The sequence below is a fragment of the Chelmon rostratus genome, chromosome 9 (assembly GCF_017976325.1).
Source record: "Chelmon rostratus isolate fCheRos1 chromosome 9, fCheRos1.pri, whole genome shotgun sequence".
In the NCBI taxonomy this organism is placed as follows: domain Eukaryota; kingdom Metazoa; phylum Chordata; class Actinopteri; order Chaetodontiformes; family Chaetodontidae; genus Chelmon; species Chelmon rostratus.
This window is the reverse complement of record NC_055666.1, coordinates 19,424,858-19,439,600: the sequence shown is the minus strand read 5'-3', so window position 1 is coordinate 19,439,600 and position 14,743 is coordinate 19,424,858. Positions and strand designations below refer to the sequence as shown.

General features: G+C 39.5%; 1 protein-coding gene across 5 annotated transcripts in view; it reads left to right on the top strand.

The window, feature by feature from the left end:
- diaph2 (diaphanous-related formin 2) overlaps positions 1 to 14,743 on the top strand; it is a 369,056-nt gene that overhangs the window by 229,816 nt on the left and 124,497 nt on the right. For all 5 annotated transcript variants that reach the window (XM_041943749.1, XM_041943748.1, XM_041943750.1 and 2 more), the window contains 2 exons: positions 788 to 1,027; positions 7,529 to 7,658. In XM_041943749.1, the coding sequence (XP_041799683.1) occupies positions 788 to 1,027; positions 7,529 to 7,658 (370 nt within the window). The remainder of the gene's footprint in view (positions 1 to 787; positions 1,028 to 7,528; positions 7,659 to 14,743) is intronic.

Here is a 14,743-nt window from a genome sequence, read left to right as displayed (position 1 = left end):
CATGAGGGGTGGTGTAACCTAATACTTGTAGGGTTTCCTTCTCTGTCTTTGTTTCATCACGTTATGAAAAACTATTGTATGGATTAATATTCTAAAAAAAATAATATTCAGCTCTCTCTGAGATTGTGAGGAGCAGAACTCATGGTTGATAACTGCAATAGTCACATTTACAGAGCTTTTTGTGCCTTTCTGCAGATAAGTTTTGTTTATGGATAGATATGTTATTGTCCAAACTAGCTGCGATGGTGTTGCCCTTTACTTAAAGTGACTCTCGAAAATTTCAGTCCAGGTTGATTTGGCAACACCTGCGGTTAATCATGGTACTATCACAGAAATGCACTTAAATGCCATGGGTCAAATAGTTATGGGGGAGCAGAACAAACTATTGGTTTTTTTAATGAAGGAGGCAATAATTTGCCTTTTTTCTGTCACTCTGTGACCAACTGTAATCTGATTAATGCAAATGAGCCATCAAGCTTTTCCCAGCCCTGCACAGAACATGGGTGTTTATTTTGAAAATGGCTGCCAATGGTTGCAAGTGACCATGTTGGGTTGCTCTCACTACAGAAATTTCAGAGAGATCTAACAAAAGTAATTGCACCAACGAATCCAGGGTAGCTGGAGTGAGTTATTCACACAGGTGGAAAGTAGAACATGTGACTTTCATTTGTGTCTCAACATACTCACAGTGTGTAAGTGATTGCTACTAGGCCTTGGTTATTTGTTTGTATACAATAAAACTACTCACCTTGCTTCTTTTTTTTCTTTTTTCAATTCCTATACTCAGATGAGTTCAGTAAAGCTCCTACGATCACGTCTCAATGGCATTCTGTTCAAGCTGACGTTTGAGGAGCAGGTGAACAACATCCGGCCAGACATCATGAATGTGACATTTGCCTGTGAGGAGGTGAAGAAGAGCGAAGGCTTTTGCAAACTCCTGGAGTATGTGTTGCTAGTTGGCAACTACATGAATGCTGGCTCGAGGAACGCCCAGACGTTTGGTTTCAACATCAGCTTCCTCTGCAAGGTAACACACCACCACAGCACAAAACACAGAGGAGCACCATGTTGTGAAAATGTCTGAAACATGAACATGAACTACTTCCAAATATATATTAATGCATTTAAACCTTTATTCATTTTGCAGACGCTTTTGTCCAAAACAAAGTACAAATGAGGTTCGGCCCATGTGGCACTCCTTCTTACATGTTCCACCTGTGCCACATGGTTGTAGGTCCATGAAGTAACACATAAGTGCACAAATTACTTTCCTTTTGATAGAAAGAAGGATGGAGAGAGAGAGAGCGAGAGAAAGAACAGTCAGGAAGTGAGTCAGTCCTCTTGGAAGAGGTTAGTTGTGATTTTTGAAGTGTGGAATGCAGTTAGATAACTTGTTCCATCATCATGGAGCTGCACAGAAGAGTCTGGATTGACTGTTCCTGTTTCTTTGCTACTTGTTGGCATATTTGCACTCAAGTGGAAGGTACCAGACCCTACTGTCAGTGTACACCTGTAGCTCGAGAAGAAGGGCTTTTCATCTGTGAGGTATTCAGGTTATTTTGAATTTTGTGGGTGAATGGGACAAGAACATTGCAGTAGAATGCAAACTGTGCCTGGGTGATAAGTGTCTGTCAGCTGCGAAGAGCTCTACTTCAAATCTGAAGAAGCACCTGCAAGCCAGGTACAGCCCACACCACTCAGGTACCCTCGGTTTCTATGTAATCAAACATAATCATTAATAAAGACCTGCAAAGTGGATATTTCATGTGTTATTCCTGTTATTAGCCTACATAGTCACATATTATGGGCTGTAAACTCTGCTATACAATAATGCCAGAGTCAGTACATTCAAGGTAGATGTACAGCAGGCTGTGCTGCCTCTGTACAACATGTGACATGAATCAGGGCTTTTCATTTTTGCTAATGCAAAAGTACTCTAATTGGCTACTTTTCTCAGTAGGCAACACTGTTATGTAACAAGTTAAATAACAAAAGTAGTTATCTGCACCTTCATCAAACGTTGCTCTCAGATAATAGAGACAAGCTCACCAGATTCTCCTGCCATGTGAGAAATGGAGGCTTAACAGATGTCATGGCAAGTCATTTATTTGGGCCTCTCCCAAGCTTGCCTCAAAGGACTTTACAGAGACAAGGTCTTCTAAGACCTGCAGAACCTAATCAACAATCAAATGAAACATGTTTCAATAACACAAATATTAGAACCGTGATAAGGCACGGAGCACAGTGGAACCTGGGCCAGAAAAAAGCAGTATGAGTCCACTGCCAGGTAAAATCACAGCATGCAAAGGTGTGAAAGGGGGAACTGGCATCCATGCACACACAGCCATACCAAGCACAACCAAGCTGTTGAAGCAGACCTTTTCAGCCACAGACCGTACACACTCAAACTTGCATCAGGCAGGCAGTGAGACAAGAGGCTTCCCTACATTGTGTTCTGAGAGGAAGAGTCCTTAAGAGCTAAGAGGTAAGAGAGAAGTCTGTCAGCCCCACTGCAGACAAAGCTCGGGTCAGCCATGTCACAATGAAAACAGAGTTTTAAGTTTGGATTTAAAATGGCACTTCAACCACAAGAGCAACTTTTCAGTAAAAAGTGGGAGCTTTTAGTAGGAAAATCTTCAGGAAAACCATCAACACAATTCTTAAAAAGAAAAAAAAAAGTTGCCCTAAGTGTTCAACTTTCTTTACACACCAACTGCTTACAGGAGAAAGATCCAGCAAAACATGAATATCTCCTAAATCAACAGCATGTGAACAAATTAGGATTTCACTGAGAGCCAAAAATCCACTTTGTTGTCTTGTCCCTTTAAAGTAGCTTTGGCAGTGTGGTGCCGTGTGGCATAGGTGTTTAATGTCTTATCTAACTGATGAGAAAACTGATTAGAAAATTTACTGGGCAGCCTACAGAGTGCTTTGAGAGGTGCTGAAGCAGGGGCAAGCCCCTCCTCTCAGCGCTGTTTGGGGTTGGCAATCAAGCTGTGGGGATAAACATCTTAAAGAAGTTACAAAAAACATCTTTTAGGCAGCCTGTGTCAGATTTTGTAACACTTTTCACTCATTATTCTCAAACTCTGTTTGCTGTTCTGCAGCGGTGCTACAACTGTCGTTAGTAAAAAAAACAAACAAAAAAAAAAACGGATCTATCCTAAACGATCATGTCAAATGGATCAGTCATGTCATATGAAAATGCACAACATGGGATTTTCCATAAGGGAGAGCTGAGTGTGAGTGCCAGAAGCCACCGCCTTACGTGCATATTTGAAACCAGCAATCTTGCAGGTGTGAAAAGGGCTTTAGTATGGTGAATCACAGTGTGCCTTTTGTATTCCTGCAAGCTGACTGAATCAGTATGGAGTGTCAGTGTAGAGCCTGGTAATGCCTCAGGGGGCTGATTGGACCATTATAGATGGACAAGAAAAAAAGTCTGCTTTCTCACTTTAGTCAATCAAGTAAATGGCCCCCTGGGTGGCAGGTCTATGGTACCTAATGGGCTCATCAGGGAGGAAGAGGTTGATGATGGGAAGGGCATACGCTGACCCACCTTCAGCCCTCCACTACAGCCCCTTGTCCGGCCAAGGACACACAAATCTCCTGGGAGCCAGCCTGGTCACATATATTCAGCAAGCCGGACGTCTGCTCTGGCTTTACAAGGACAACGGTGAAATTTGAAGTTCATGTCACTACAGTTCAGCGTGGAAACTGTGAGAAAATTACGCAATGGGAAAGTTTTTAACTCAAAGAATACCTGCATTTTAAGAAGGACACGCTTAAAATGCATAAAAAATATGCATGATAATTAAGAATGTGGAAGAGACTGTTTCCATAATGAAACATATTGGGTAAATGGATAAAACCATCTGCTGTATGAGTCAAAAACAAACTCGCTCTTTCTCCTGGGTTTTATCCCTGTCGCACTGAGGGAAAAACACTTTCACAGGCTCTGCTTAATTATTAAAGACCACATGGCAATGATTTGTGTCCAATTTAGGCAGAGCAGTCCAGGCTATCTATTAGGCACTTGACTTGGTGTCATGGAGTCATCTACCTAACACCAGGGTGACCTTGTCTCCTGTTCTCAAATTTAACTTTTTCCTCAGCTGAAATGATGGTTACAGTGTTATTACACAGTTCATTTGCTGTCCCCCTTGTATTCACAGAACTCATTCTCAGCAGTGGCCTTGCATGCTTTTCTGTTTATTTCTTATATGTTTCCTTCGTCTTAAAAGCAATGTAGTAAAAGTATGATAAATTGATTAGTCAAGAGCCGACAACCCCTCTGTTAGGGAGAAACTATATTCCCATCGCCACTTTTTTCTGTTGTTAGGGAATTATTGTGTTATTTATTTATTTTCAAGCCAGAAATTTAAGTGGAAGCATGTTTGCTGGTAATATATAATAATATATTGGAATGTACGGCACTAACTAGTGAGGGATTTGGAATAATGCTACCTCAAGGCAATTTATGTTCTGAAAGATTGAATGATATCACGGTTCAGAGTTTGCTTTCAGCAGTATGGTAATGAAGCAGCGTTTTTTTTTTTTTTTTTTTTTTTTTCTCCATCTACTTCATAGGAACTGATTTGTTTGAAGGAGCAGCATTTACAGACACTCCTTCCAGTTGCACCATTAAAACATAATGGGATACGACACATTGTAAGCAGGTGGTGTAAAGAAATGGCAGCTGTAAAAAGGGGTTTGATAGAGGCAGTGTGGAGGTAGAACTACAGGTAGCCTGAGCTCTTCCAGGAGAACGTTCCAGAACGCAGGAGCTCTGGCAGTAAGAGCCTTTTTCACTTTTGGCTTTCAGCACAAACTTTGAAATGGCCATGACAAGGGATGGGCTGTGATTGAAAATGGGCCCAGACTTTGACATACAGCGGCTCACTACAGCCTGTTCACAGATACTCCACGGCCCTTGGCACAGTTCTCACGATACCTTAAAGCTGCATCGACTGAAATTCCTGATGTAAAATAGTGTGAAAATAACATCAGCGCCTTGGGCTTTATGTAGGATTCCCTCTGCCCTTCCAGAGGCCCTCAGCAGAATGTGTTACCACTACCAACAACAGCTCTTTTTATCTCAACATACAACATTTCACAATATAGTACATTTGCTACTGCCATGAACTGGTCTTCTTGTGCAACCTCAATGTGGAACGACCACATATGGCATTATAATGTTTGCTATCCTAGCGTTTGTTACACATTTCCGGACTCTGTCAGTCAGAGTATTCTCATCCCTCTGATATCTGCTCTAGAAGATTTAAGGCTTCACAGTTTAAGACATTGGCCCAGTTGTTTTGATTGTGTTTAATACAATGTTAAACTCATGTTCAGCTAATGAAACCAATCCATGAAACTTTTCTGCCAACTGATTAAACTGTGTGCTACTCCACATTTTTTATAATCAGCAGATCAGTTTAAATGGTTTTGATGGAGGCTTTTTGTCCCAACACATCCAAAAGTTATGCTTTCTGGTGGAAGATAGCACACTTTTCACTGCAGTTCACAGTAAACTACTACAGGTTCTCTCTCAGGAATAGCTTCCAGTAATAGAAGGTGCAGGGTAAAAAGGAGAGAAAATGCAATAAGTTGCATCATCAGGCACCTGAGTACCACAAAATAATACAAGGTAAAACAAAACAAATAAATCCAGAAATTCAGTGCTTCTCATTTTCACCATATTTTCCCCTGATTTGAGATAAACCAAAAAAGGCCCAGATGTTCCTTAAAACTGAAATTGAAAATGCCAGGCACAAATTAAACTGAACAAATTTCTTCATTAGAGTCGTATGTGTTACATTAAAAAGTGCAGGTTTGGGTGGAGCAGTAAGAGTAGTTTGTTTATAAATTAGTGAGTACGCATGCTTTGCAGGCTCTGTGGTCCAGTCTTATTATGTCAGTGATATTCACCTCACAATGCTAATATGCTTCCAGTATCATCAGATAATTTTAATGGCTGCCTTATTACCTGAGGCCGCATCTCCACTTACACCCACTGCACTCAATAAAACCCCACCTTGTGCCCATTCGCCTCCCCTGTATGGCCACTAGATTAGTTCAGGTTAAACATACCACTCTAAATCATTTCCACGCTGTATCAGTAAGGCTGTGCACAAGATACGACAATCTGGAGATAAACACTGCCCAGCTGTACCACATTATTTAGAATTATTGTTACAGTAAATGTACTGTTTGTTAACATTCACAAATCCCTAAATGTTTATTTTACCTCTCCCACTTCACCCTCTCTTTATTACATATTACTAATATTAGTTAGCAGATGAAATCAGCATACCACAGATGCACTTTTTTGTGTGGTAATGACAGTTTGGGGTACAACAATAAACAAATTAAAATTTAAAATCCATGAAATTAAATTGTGATTATCCAACGTGAGCAAATGATTGATCCTCATCTAATGAAAGTGTGTGTATTTGAGTGTGTATGTGTGTGTGAGGGTATGCTTTTGACTGCCTGTAATTGTTTCAATTTGCTTTAGCCTGTGTGTGTGTGTGTGTGTGTGTGTGTGTGTGTGTGTGTGTGTGTGTGTGTGTGTGTGTGTGTGTGTGTGTGTGTGTGTGTGTGTGTGTGAGCATGTACACACATGTGTATGTGCACATGTGTGGGCATGTCCAACTGCAGGCTGTTTACAGCGCGGATATTATCGGTATGAGTACACAGAGGTGGGTTGTGCTAATTAGTTTTCCCAGCATGCCATTCGAACAGCATGGCAATCACGGTGGGGAATGAATATGGAACAAGTTCCCTATGCACTGATGTGGAGACTCTGGCTTGCGTGTGTGAACACAGTCACACACACACACACACACACACACAGACATATACTTGGCAAACACAGTACAGTACTTTCATTAAAACTTTCCTGCCTCACTGTTCTCATGTATTCTCATGGGTGTGGTGTCATTTTATCTGTGTATGTATTTAATGTGTTGTATACATGTGTGCGTGTTTCTTTCTTTTTGTCCAGCTGTAATTGGATGTGAAAATAAGTTATGTCTCATCATAATGCATTTTTATCTCCTCCTCATGTGCTGTGCCTCTATCCAGTCCATTATTTGATGGAGCTTCACTGAACCGTTAACTAGTACCTGTTTCATGAGGCGGCCATGGACCGTACCTCTAAGAGGGCGTACATAGATGATGTTTTTTACATTTCTTTGCAACCATTGTTGTTTCCGTCATGGAGACACAGATGGATTTTGGTGTTGTGCTGAAAACAAGGAAGGCAGAGTTCACATTTAAAAGAAAAGCTAATTTAATAAGCAGTATTTCATAATCTAAGATTATTTTGGGGGGATTTCTGCCTTTATTCTGACAGTCAGTGTTTGACACACAACAAAGCTCCTGGAGCTGAACCCTGGACGTTGCAGTTATCTCACAGTAGCCATGAGGCTGTGTAGTGCATTTGACAAGTAAGTGACTGATAACAACTATTGTTAAAATTTGTTTTTTTATTATTCTTTTTTCTTTTCTTTTTTTTTTACAGCTCCGAGACACGAAATCCATCGGTCAGAATACAACTCTTCTTCATTTCCTGGCTGAGCGGTGTGAAGAGAACCACGATGTAATTTTGAGGTTTCCGGATGAACTCGAGCACGTGGAGAGCGCCAGCAGAGGTACGTCGCTGTTTCTGTACGTCTCGACACCGCCCGAAATATCGTAGGACGAACATGTTCGTTATGAAAGTTAAGCATCACCTGCTAACGAACAGAAACTACCAAAAGATATCCACAAATGCACTGTCATTTTTTTTTTCAAGCCTGTCCTATATCCATTAATTTATTTCCACCACGTTTTCACCCTTATCTATTTCATCCCTTGACAACAGCTCGCACTCTCTCTTTGCGACAGGAATAGAGCTGTTTGTGTGACCACACTGTCATTCAGCCTGTCAATAAACTAATTCCACTCTAATTCTATTCTCAAGCATTTGGTGGAATCCCTGCAGGCTTATTTACTTTGTTAGTCTCGTAATTGGTTATTTAATCTAATTCAACTAATTATGCACTTGACTGAGGCTGCCAGCCATTGTGTAAGTGGACTGAATAGTCTTTGCGCTGTATATATTTAGATGTCTGTATGCACACATTTTGAATTATATCAACTTTGTCATTTTTTGGAAATGAAGGAGATGCCAGTTAATTGACTGAAACCAGCGAATAATTGTCATTTGCACAAACCCCTCAGGAACTATTGAAGGAGTTGGGATGCAAAACAAAAACACACTGGGCACAACATTGTTTCACTTCCCTGACCATCACATACAGTTAAAGAGGGTTTTCAGTGGGATGCTGTAACAATGAAGGAGACTTCCTGTCTGCATTTTGAGGCATTAATTGAGACTGAGGAAGCGTTACTATTTTTAAATAAGCCAGTGATCTTATTTTTGAAAAATCTGCACCATTTTTTCTTCTTTTTTGTCCTATTTTTTGCCACACACACACGTTTTATTCCCTATGTTTAACTGTGTTTATAGCATGTTAAATCTAACTATGAGAAAAGCTGAAATCTCCTCTTAAAAATCTATTTTATTCGATTTATTTTGAGGCGCAGAAGAACATAGTGATCAGAGGCCCGTGTCTTTGCAAAGCTTTTACTGCCTGTAGAACAGTAGAGCATCGCTCAATTATTTACCACTATCTCCAGATCCTTCTCCAGAGATCCTCCTCTCACTCCAAAACGAGAGTGAGTCTGGGCTTGGCTTTCACCCGCTGGCGAGGTGGTACACTGGATCTGGCAACCGCGGTCAGGGGGCGTGCGCTTCTCGTGTTGTCGAGGCGGAGAGGAGCAGCCAATTTTGAATGATGTGTTTACAAACCGCAACTGACAAATCCTACTCATTCTGGTTTTAATGTTTACACTACATAAAGGAAATAATACACCGAGCCAATGAAATTAAATGAGAACAAACATACGGCATCACATAGAACAGTAGAACAGCTGACAATTCATCCTTCATCTTCTGATGATGGGATAAGAAAAACACAGTGCTCTCCTGGGTGATAGATTTCGTGTGAACAAACCCGTGTAAAGCCTGTCGCCCAAGCATGTGATTTCTGATTGTAGATTGTCAGAGGCGGACGGGGGAGGGGCTGACTTAAAGGAACACGGACGGCGATGTTGGGGATTCAAATGCAATCAAATGGCCATCTACAATAGCTGAGAGTTGTACAGTTAATGTCATCGATAAGTGCAATCGGTGCCTGGATAATTTCCCTTGGAAATGATAATTTTCTTTTCCCTTGATTGGCTGTTTCAGACTCTCGCTCCTCCAGAGTTGAATTTTTACCTGAGAAACTTGCCGTGTTGCTATCATCTGGTTATTTATTTCACCACTTTGAACACCATTCTAAAAGGTGCAGATTTTTCTTTACTACAGTCATTCAAAATGACTTTTTATTTTACAGCAGGCCTGTACATATTTAAATGGAGGGTGGTTGGTAATTATTAATTGGATCACTGATCTTTCATTATTTTAGATAGATAAGACTTTATTAATCTCACAATGGAGAAATTTACTTTGTCAAGCCTGTTTAGTACTGAATTAATGCATATATCTATAGATACACCTTCCTGATAAAACAACAGTTCATGCCTGACTAAAATATTTTCTCTTCGTTTGACCATTCACATCTTAAATGTACAGCGTGGACTACTGTAGGTCATTGCAATCAAAAGACGTTCTATCATTACCACTTACTGAATCTTACCTTCAGGTATCCGGGACCTCTCCCCCAAACAGATGATTATATATCTTGTTGTATCAGAAATCAGTGTGCCTACAGACTTGCCTGGGTGCAGAGGAGAGTGAGAATGGAAGCCAGAGGTTCACTTTAAATAAGACAAGCGCATAGAGCTCTTCCCTGAGGAGACTTCCCCTCTCTCTGAGGATTCAGACAATATCAAAGTCCACCTGTATCAAGGTCAATTTTGATTAAAATTCACTTGATTATGTAAAGAGGCAGGGGCGGCATGTTCCAGATAGGACCTGGACAAAGAGAAAGGCCATGCTTTTAACAGCAATATTAGTAAAAGCAGTGTGTTTTGGTGTTAATCTTTTAGCATCTCAAAAATATTACATCTAAATCTTACATCCAGATTAAATTTAGGCCTATTAAAAACATATGCCAACCTTTTTTGGTCTTTTAGCAATTAAACCGGTTATTATATTTCCTGATTTGAGCCTATGTTGTTTTTTTTTCCTCAAACTTTCACATATAAAGACTGAACACTAACGTAAATGAATTTTCAATACTAATTACTTTACTGTCAGAACAGTGTTATTTTACTCTGTGGGCTCAAGTGCTTTTAAATTCTAACTCAGCACCACATTTTCTATACCATACTGCGTTAAAAAATGCTTGAAAGCAATCCTGTCAGCATCAGTACAGTCATCAAATCGTAATATGACAAGAAGCATTTGTTTAATACATGTTAACTTTACTTCACTAAGGTAATTTGCCTTTAATCAGCCAGTCATTTGTTGCAGTGATAGTGGAGGCGTTTTAGATTTTACACATTGTAAACATGTAGGGAAACATTTTAGTAATTATCCTGCATCTATTGTGTTGGAATTTTTCTGTATAGTGAGCCACTGTGTACATTGTAATGTAAAGTAATGTAATGAGGTCCTGCTGAATGTAACACAGTCAGTGTCTTTGATCTCGTCGTCTTGGCAGTTACAATTCCTTCCCACCTTAATTACCTCCATCAAACAGGTCAATCCTTCTGTCTTGTTTGTTGGTTTCTTTTTTTTTTTTTCTTTTTTTTGTTAGATAACAGCACATCTTCCAAAAAAAAAGACTTTTTTTGAGAATGGAAATTTGTTGGAAAAGGTTCAAGTGATTATTTTTTGGTACAAATAGATCCACCATTGTTTGCACTCGCAAAATGCTTTATTTTCTGTGATGACTCCTGTACTGCAGGATGTAATTATCTTTATGTATTTGTATTTTAATGCAGATCCAGAGCCACAAGCAATTTTAAAACTTCTAATATTTGTCTGTTATCAAACCAAGGTGTGTGGTTACATATACAGTAGATAACTGTGCAGCCGCTGTGAAGGAATATAGTCTCTGAGCAATTTCTCGTTTAATGTCACTGTTTTCATCCTTCAAGGGAACATGATTTTTTTTAAAAAGGCAGTAAAATGGCAGTAAAATGTATTTCCTTTGAAACAGCATAAAGCTGTGTCCATGTTCTGTATTTAGCATGGAAATACGTCAAAGTCCTCGGGCATAAGTTAATTTCCATGCTTACTTTGGGTCATAGGGCACCTTTATGAAATAACGGATTTCAGACAAGATTAAACATACTCGCTTCTGGGTAAATTAAGTGATTTTGCAATTTCAGAATGAAGTGTTCTCTGCCCACCAAGTTTTATTCTCCAGTAAGAAAAGCAAGTGATGGTGGGTCTGCCTTTCACTTAGGTCAGATATAGCCAAGAAAATGCTGCTCTATTTTTTTCTCCCAAAAGCATTGATTGAAGAATGCTGGTAAAATCATTACGACCTGAACAACAGACAAGGACAAGATCTTGACAGTGTTTTTTACCAGCACCTGCAGTAGCACTTTTCTTCAGACAGTGAAGAGCTGCTGAAGAGACACCACTGTCATTCACAGACTCAAAATCTTTTAAAAGCGATGGAGCTTGTGGAGAGGTACAGCATATCACTGCATCTTATTGAATTCTTTAACCTTGATGCTGAGTACTCTACAAAGTTGAGTCCTCACACCAATGCAGCCAATTTTTACGGTTGTTAAAACACCCTAGATCAAAATGTACATTTCTGAGACACTTGCTTCATAAAATCAGAAGTAGTAATAATGTATAATATATAGTGCTGAATTAATTTGACTATTGGTAAGTAGTTAGAAAATGGCAGCTGAAAGTTTTTTGTACTGATCTCTAGATTGCATGGGGGCAACAGGCTTGACTTTATTCATTATAGCCCTTGTACATGAAAACATGTATTCCTGTGCACAATTCATGTATTAACCCCTCGCCTTCCCTTACCAAGAAACCAATTCTGCTCTTCTTATTGGCTTTGTATCCAAAATACGACCATATTTCAGTGTGAGCTCCATCCCTGTCCAAGCAGAGGATTGGTAGCCTCTCCTGCCACCATGTCATCTTGGATCTCTGCTGATAAATCACTCTGAAGGATGAAGGATTTGAAGGAGGACTGGATAGCTCAAAGGGACTCAGGCCTCACTGAAATGCCCTCTATTTTTTTTTTCTTCCTCATCTCCTTCCCCCCCAGAATGACTGGTCACACCAGGCGTCACACCACCCCTACTGCCGACTGAAGTTAGATGTACAGTAGATGTAGATAAAGACGTTGCTATAGATCCTTCACTTGCCTGAAGTGATTATTTTAGTGCACCGGAAAGCATCAGTTGCATTACCGTATATAGTATTCTCAATCCTGGTTAATGCCATCATTTGCATACTTTTAATAATATCAGTGTGCAATGTAGCCCTGCTCCATCGTATTGTTTATTCATCTGCTATTTTAATTTAACCTTAAATGGGCTCAGGTTTAACATTGCTGCTGGCGCTGTTGTACTGAACTGGTGTGAGATACCACGTTTCAAAGCACAGCTAATTTCTCTTGGCTATGATCGCTCAATACTGTGTTTGACTGATACGGTACACTGTATGTACCACATACTGATTGCTTCTCTTTCCCCTTATTTTGCGGCTTCAGTCAGCTTCATTTTAATGGGCAGGGTTTTTTTTTTTATAAACTCTGTGTCTCATACATCATTTTTTTTCCACCCTGACCAGACACTTAAATAAATGAAAGACTACAGTTTCAAGCTCTCATGAAGAGTGAAAGTTCTGGTTTCAGAGTAGCTTCCATTCTACCAGCTTTCCAGTCCTTCACCTTGTTCTCATTTTTTATGGTCTATTTCATTGGAACATGGCATTAGGGTTTTCTTTGTTAGACTAGTTTAGTCTCTATTATTCTAGGATGATGCACCAGTGTCATCAAGACTAATCATATCCATTAATGTACTGAATATATATTGTATATGCATTAATTCAAAAATGTACTACTAGAGATTGTGACTGTAATTATTTAAAATGCAGCCTTAGAATCCACTATTTTCATACCCCTGACCTCATCTTAATGGCAGTGGCAAAGCCTTGAGAGAAGTGTCATTGGCCAATTTGCCTTGTTAAATCCCCCTCAGAGATGAATATGTGGGGCCTGACAATGGGAACTAAGTCTGCGTGGTGATTCCACTCAATCAGTGGTGCACTGACAATCTGTCTTGACAATCCGGGAAAAGAGGAAATATGACACAAATGTTCTCATAAATCTATTTAGTATAAGGCATAGCCAAGGGCAAAGTACTTTGGAGCCTGTGAGAGAGAAAATGGAGAATGAGGGGAGAAAAAAAAGATGAACTCTGAGGATATTAATACCGCTGTGAATATATCTATTATCCACATTCATTTCAAGGCACTGCAGCATAATAAAGCAGTGCTCATTTCCCATTTAAACTCCAAGCAGCACTTGGCTCTGTATTACGTAGACAAAATGCCTTTCTGGATGGGGTGTAACACAGAAGGGATCATTTGTCTTTTGGTTTCAATGGGGTTGCAGGGAATCATGGGGAGGGGAGAAGTTATTCCCTCATGCCAGTCCAGGGAGGGTATCTTACTAAAGTCAGCTGCAGAAGCTTCAGGAAAAATGGCCATAATTCCAGCCAAACACTGAAGTACCACTGCAGTGGATGCACAAGTGTTTGTTTTTTGCGAAAGACATGTGTTTGTCTTTGAAAGAAGCTCACGATTCACATGTGAAGTTCATTCATTTCACAGCTGACGTGTGTTCACTCACAATTTAAAAAAATGATGAGAAAACACGTAGTTATTGAAGTTTTGGGCACATTTCGAAAGTGCCTTTCTAGCAGCTGGGCTGTGTTACCAAAGAAGCCAGCGTCTAGCTACAAAGCACTATTAATAGACATTTGTGTTAAAGGAGGCTATTAACTGTTCATTTAAAAGAGACCCGACCTACTTTTTAAGTTTGTTCATTTTGTCATATTTACTCTTGCTCTTGGAAAAAATTATCTATGGAAACACATTGTTGATTTTTATAACATTGTTTTCTGTTTTTGTTTATGTTTTACACAGCATTCAAACTTTTTTGGAATCAGGGTTGTATATTTATATTTTATATCAGTTATAATTATCTAAAGGCAACAGCCTCAAACTTCATACGATAAATGCTTTGCAGAGGCTTTAAGTTAATTAGAGTGCCCTCTGTTTGCCCTAAATTATCAATCAGAATGTCATCTGTTGGCCTTGTAACCTTCTGATTTCCCCAGAAGACTTTTGATTTTGGTGCCCTAGTTCCCAGTTTTCTTCCAAATGCTCATCGCAATCTAATGCATATTCAGGTATTAACTTTTGCCTTCATTTAATTGTGGACAGCGTTTCTGTAAATTTTCTCAAGGTAACTTTACTATTTTTTCTTTTAAAAAAACAAAAACATAAATCCTATTAGCAACCCTTTCGCATAGAAGCGATTGATTAGATTCTATTTGATTGTTTTGTTTGTTGTTTGAGACGTGTGATTAGGGATGGTGAAGGAACTGCAGTGACTTTTCCCTCCCGATCAAATTATGCATCCTAATAATTGTTCCCCTTCGTACTGAACATTGGCATAAACATTTTTCTTTTTTA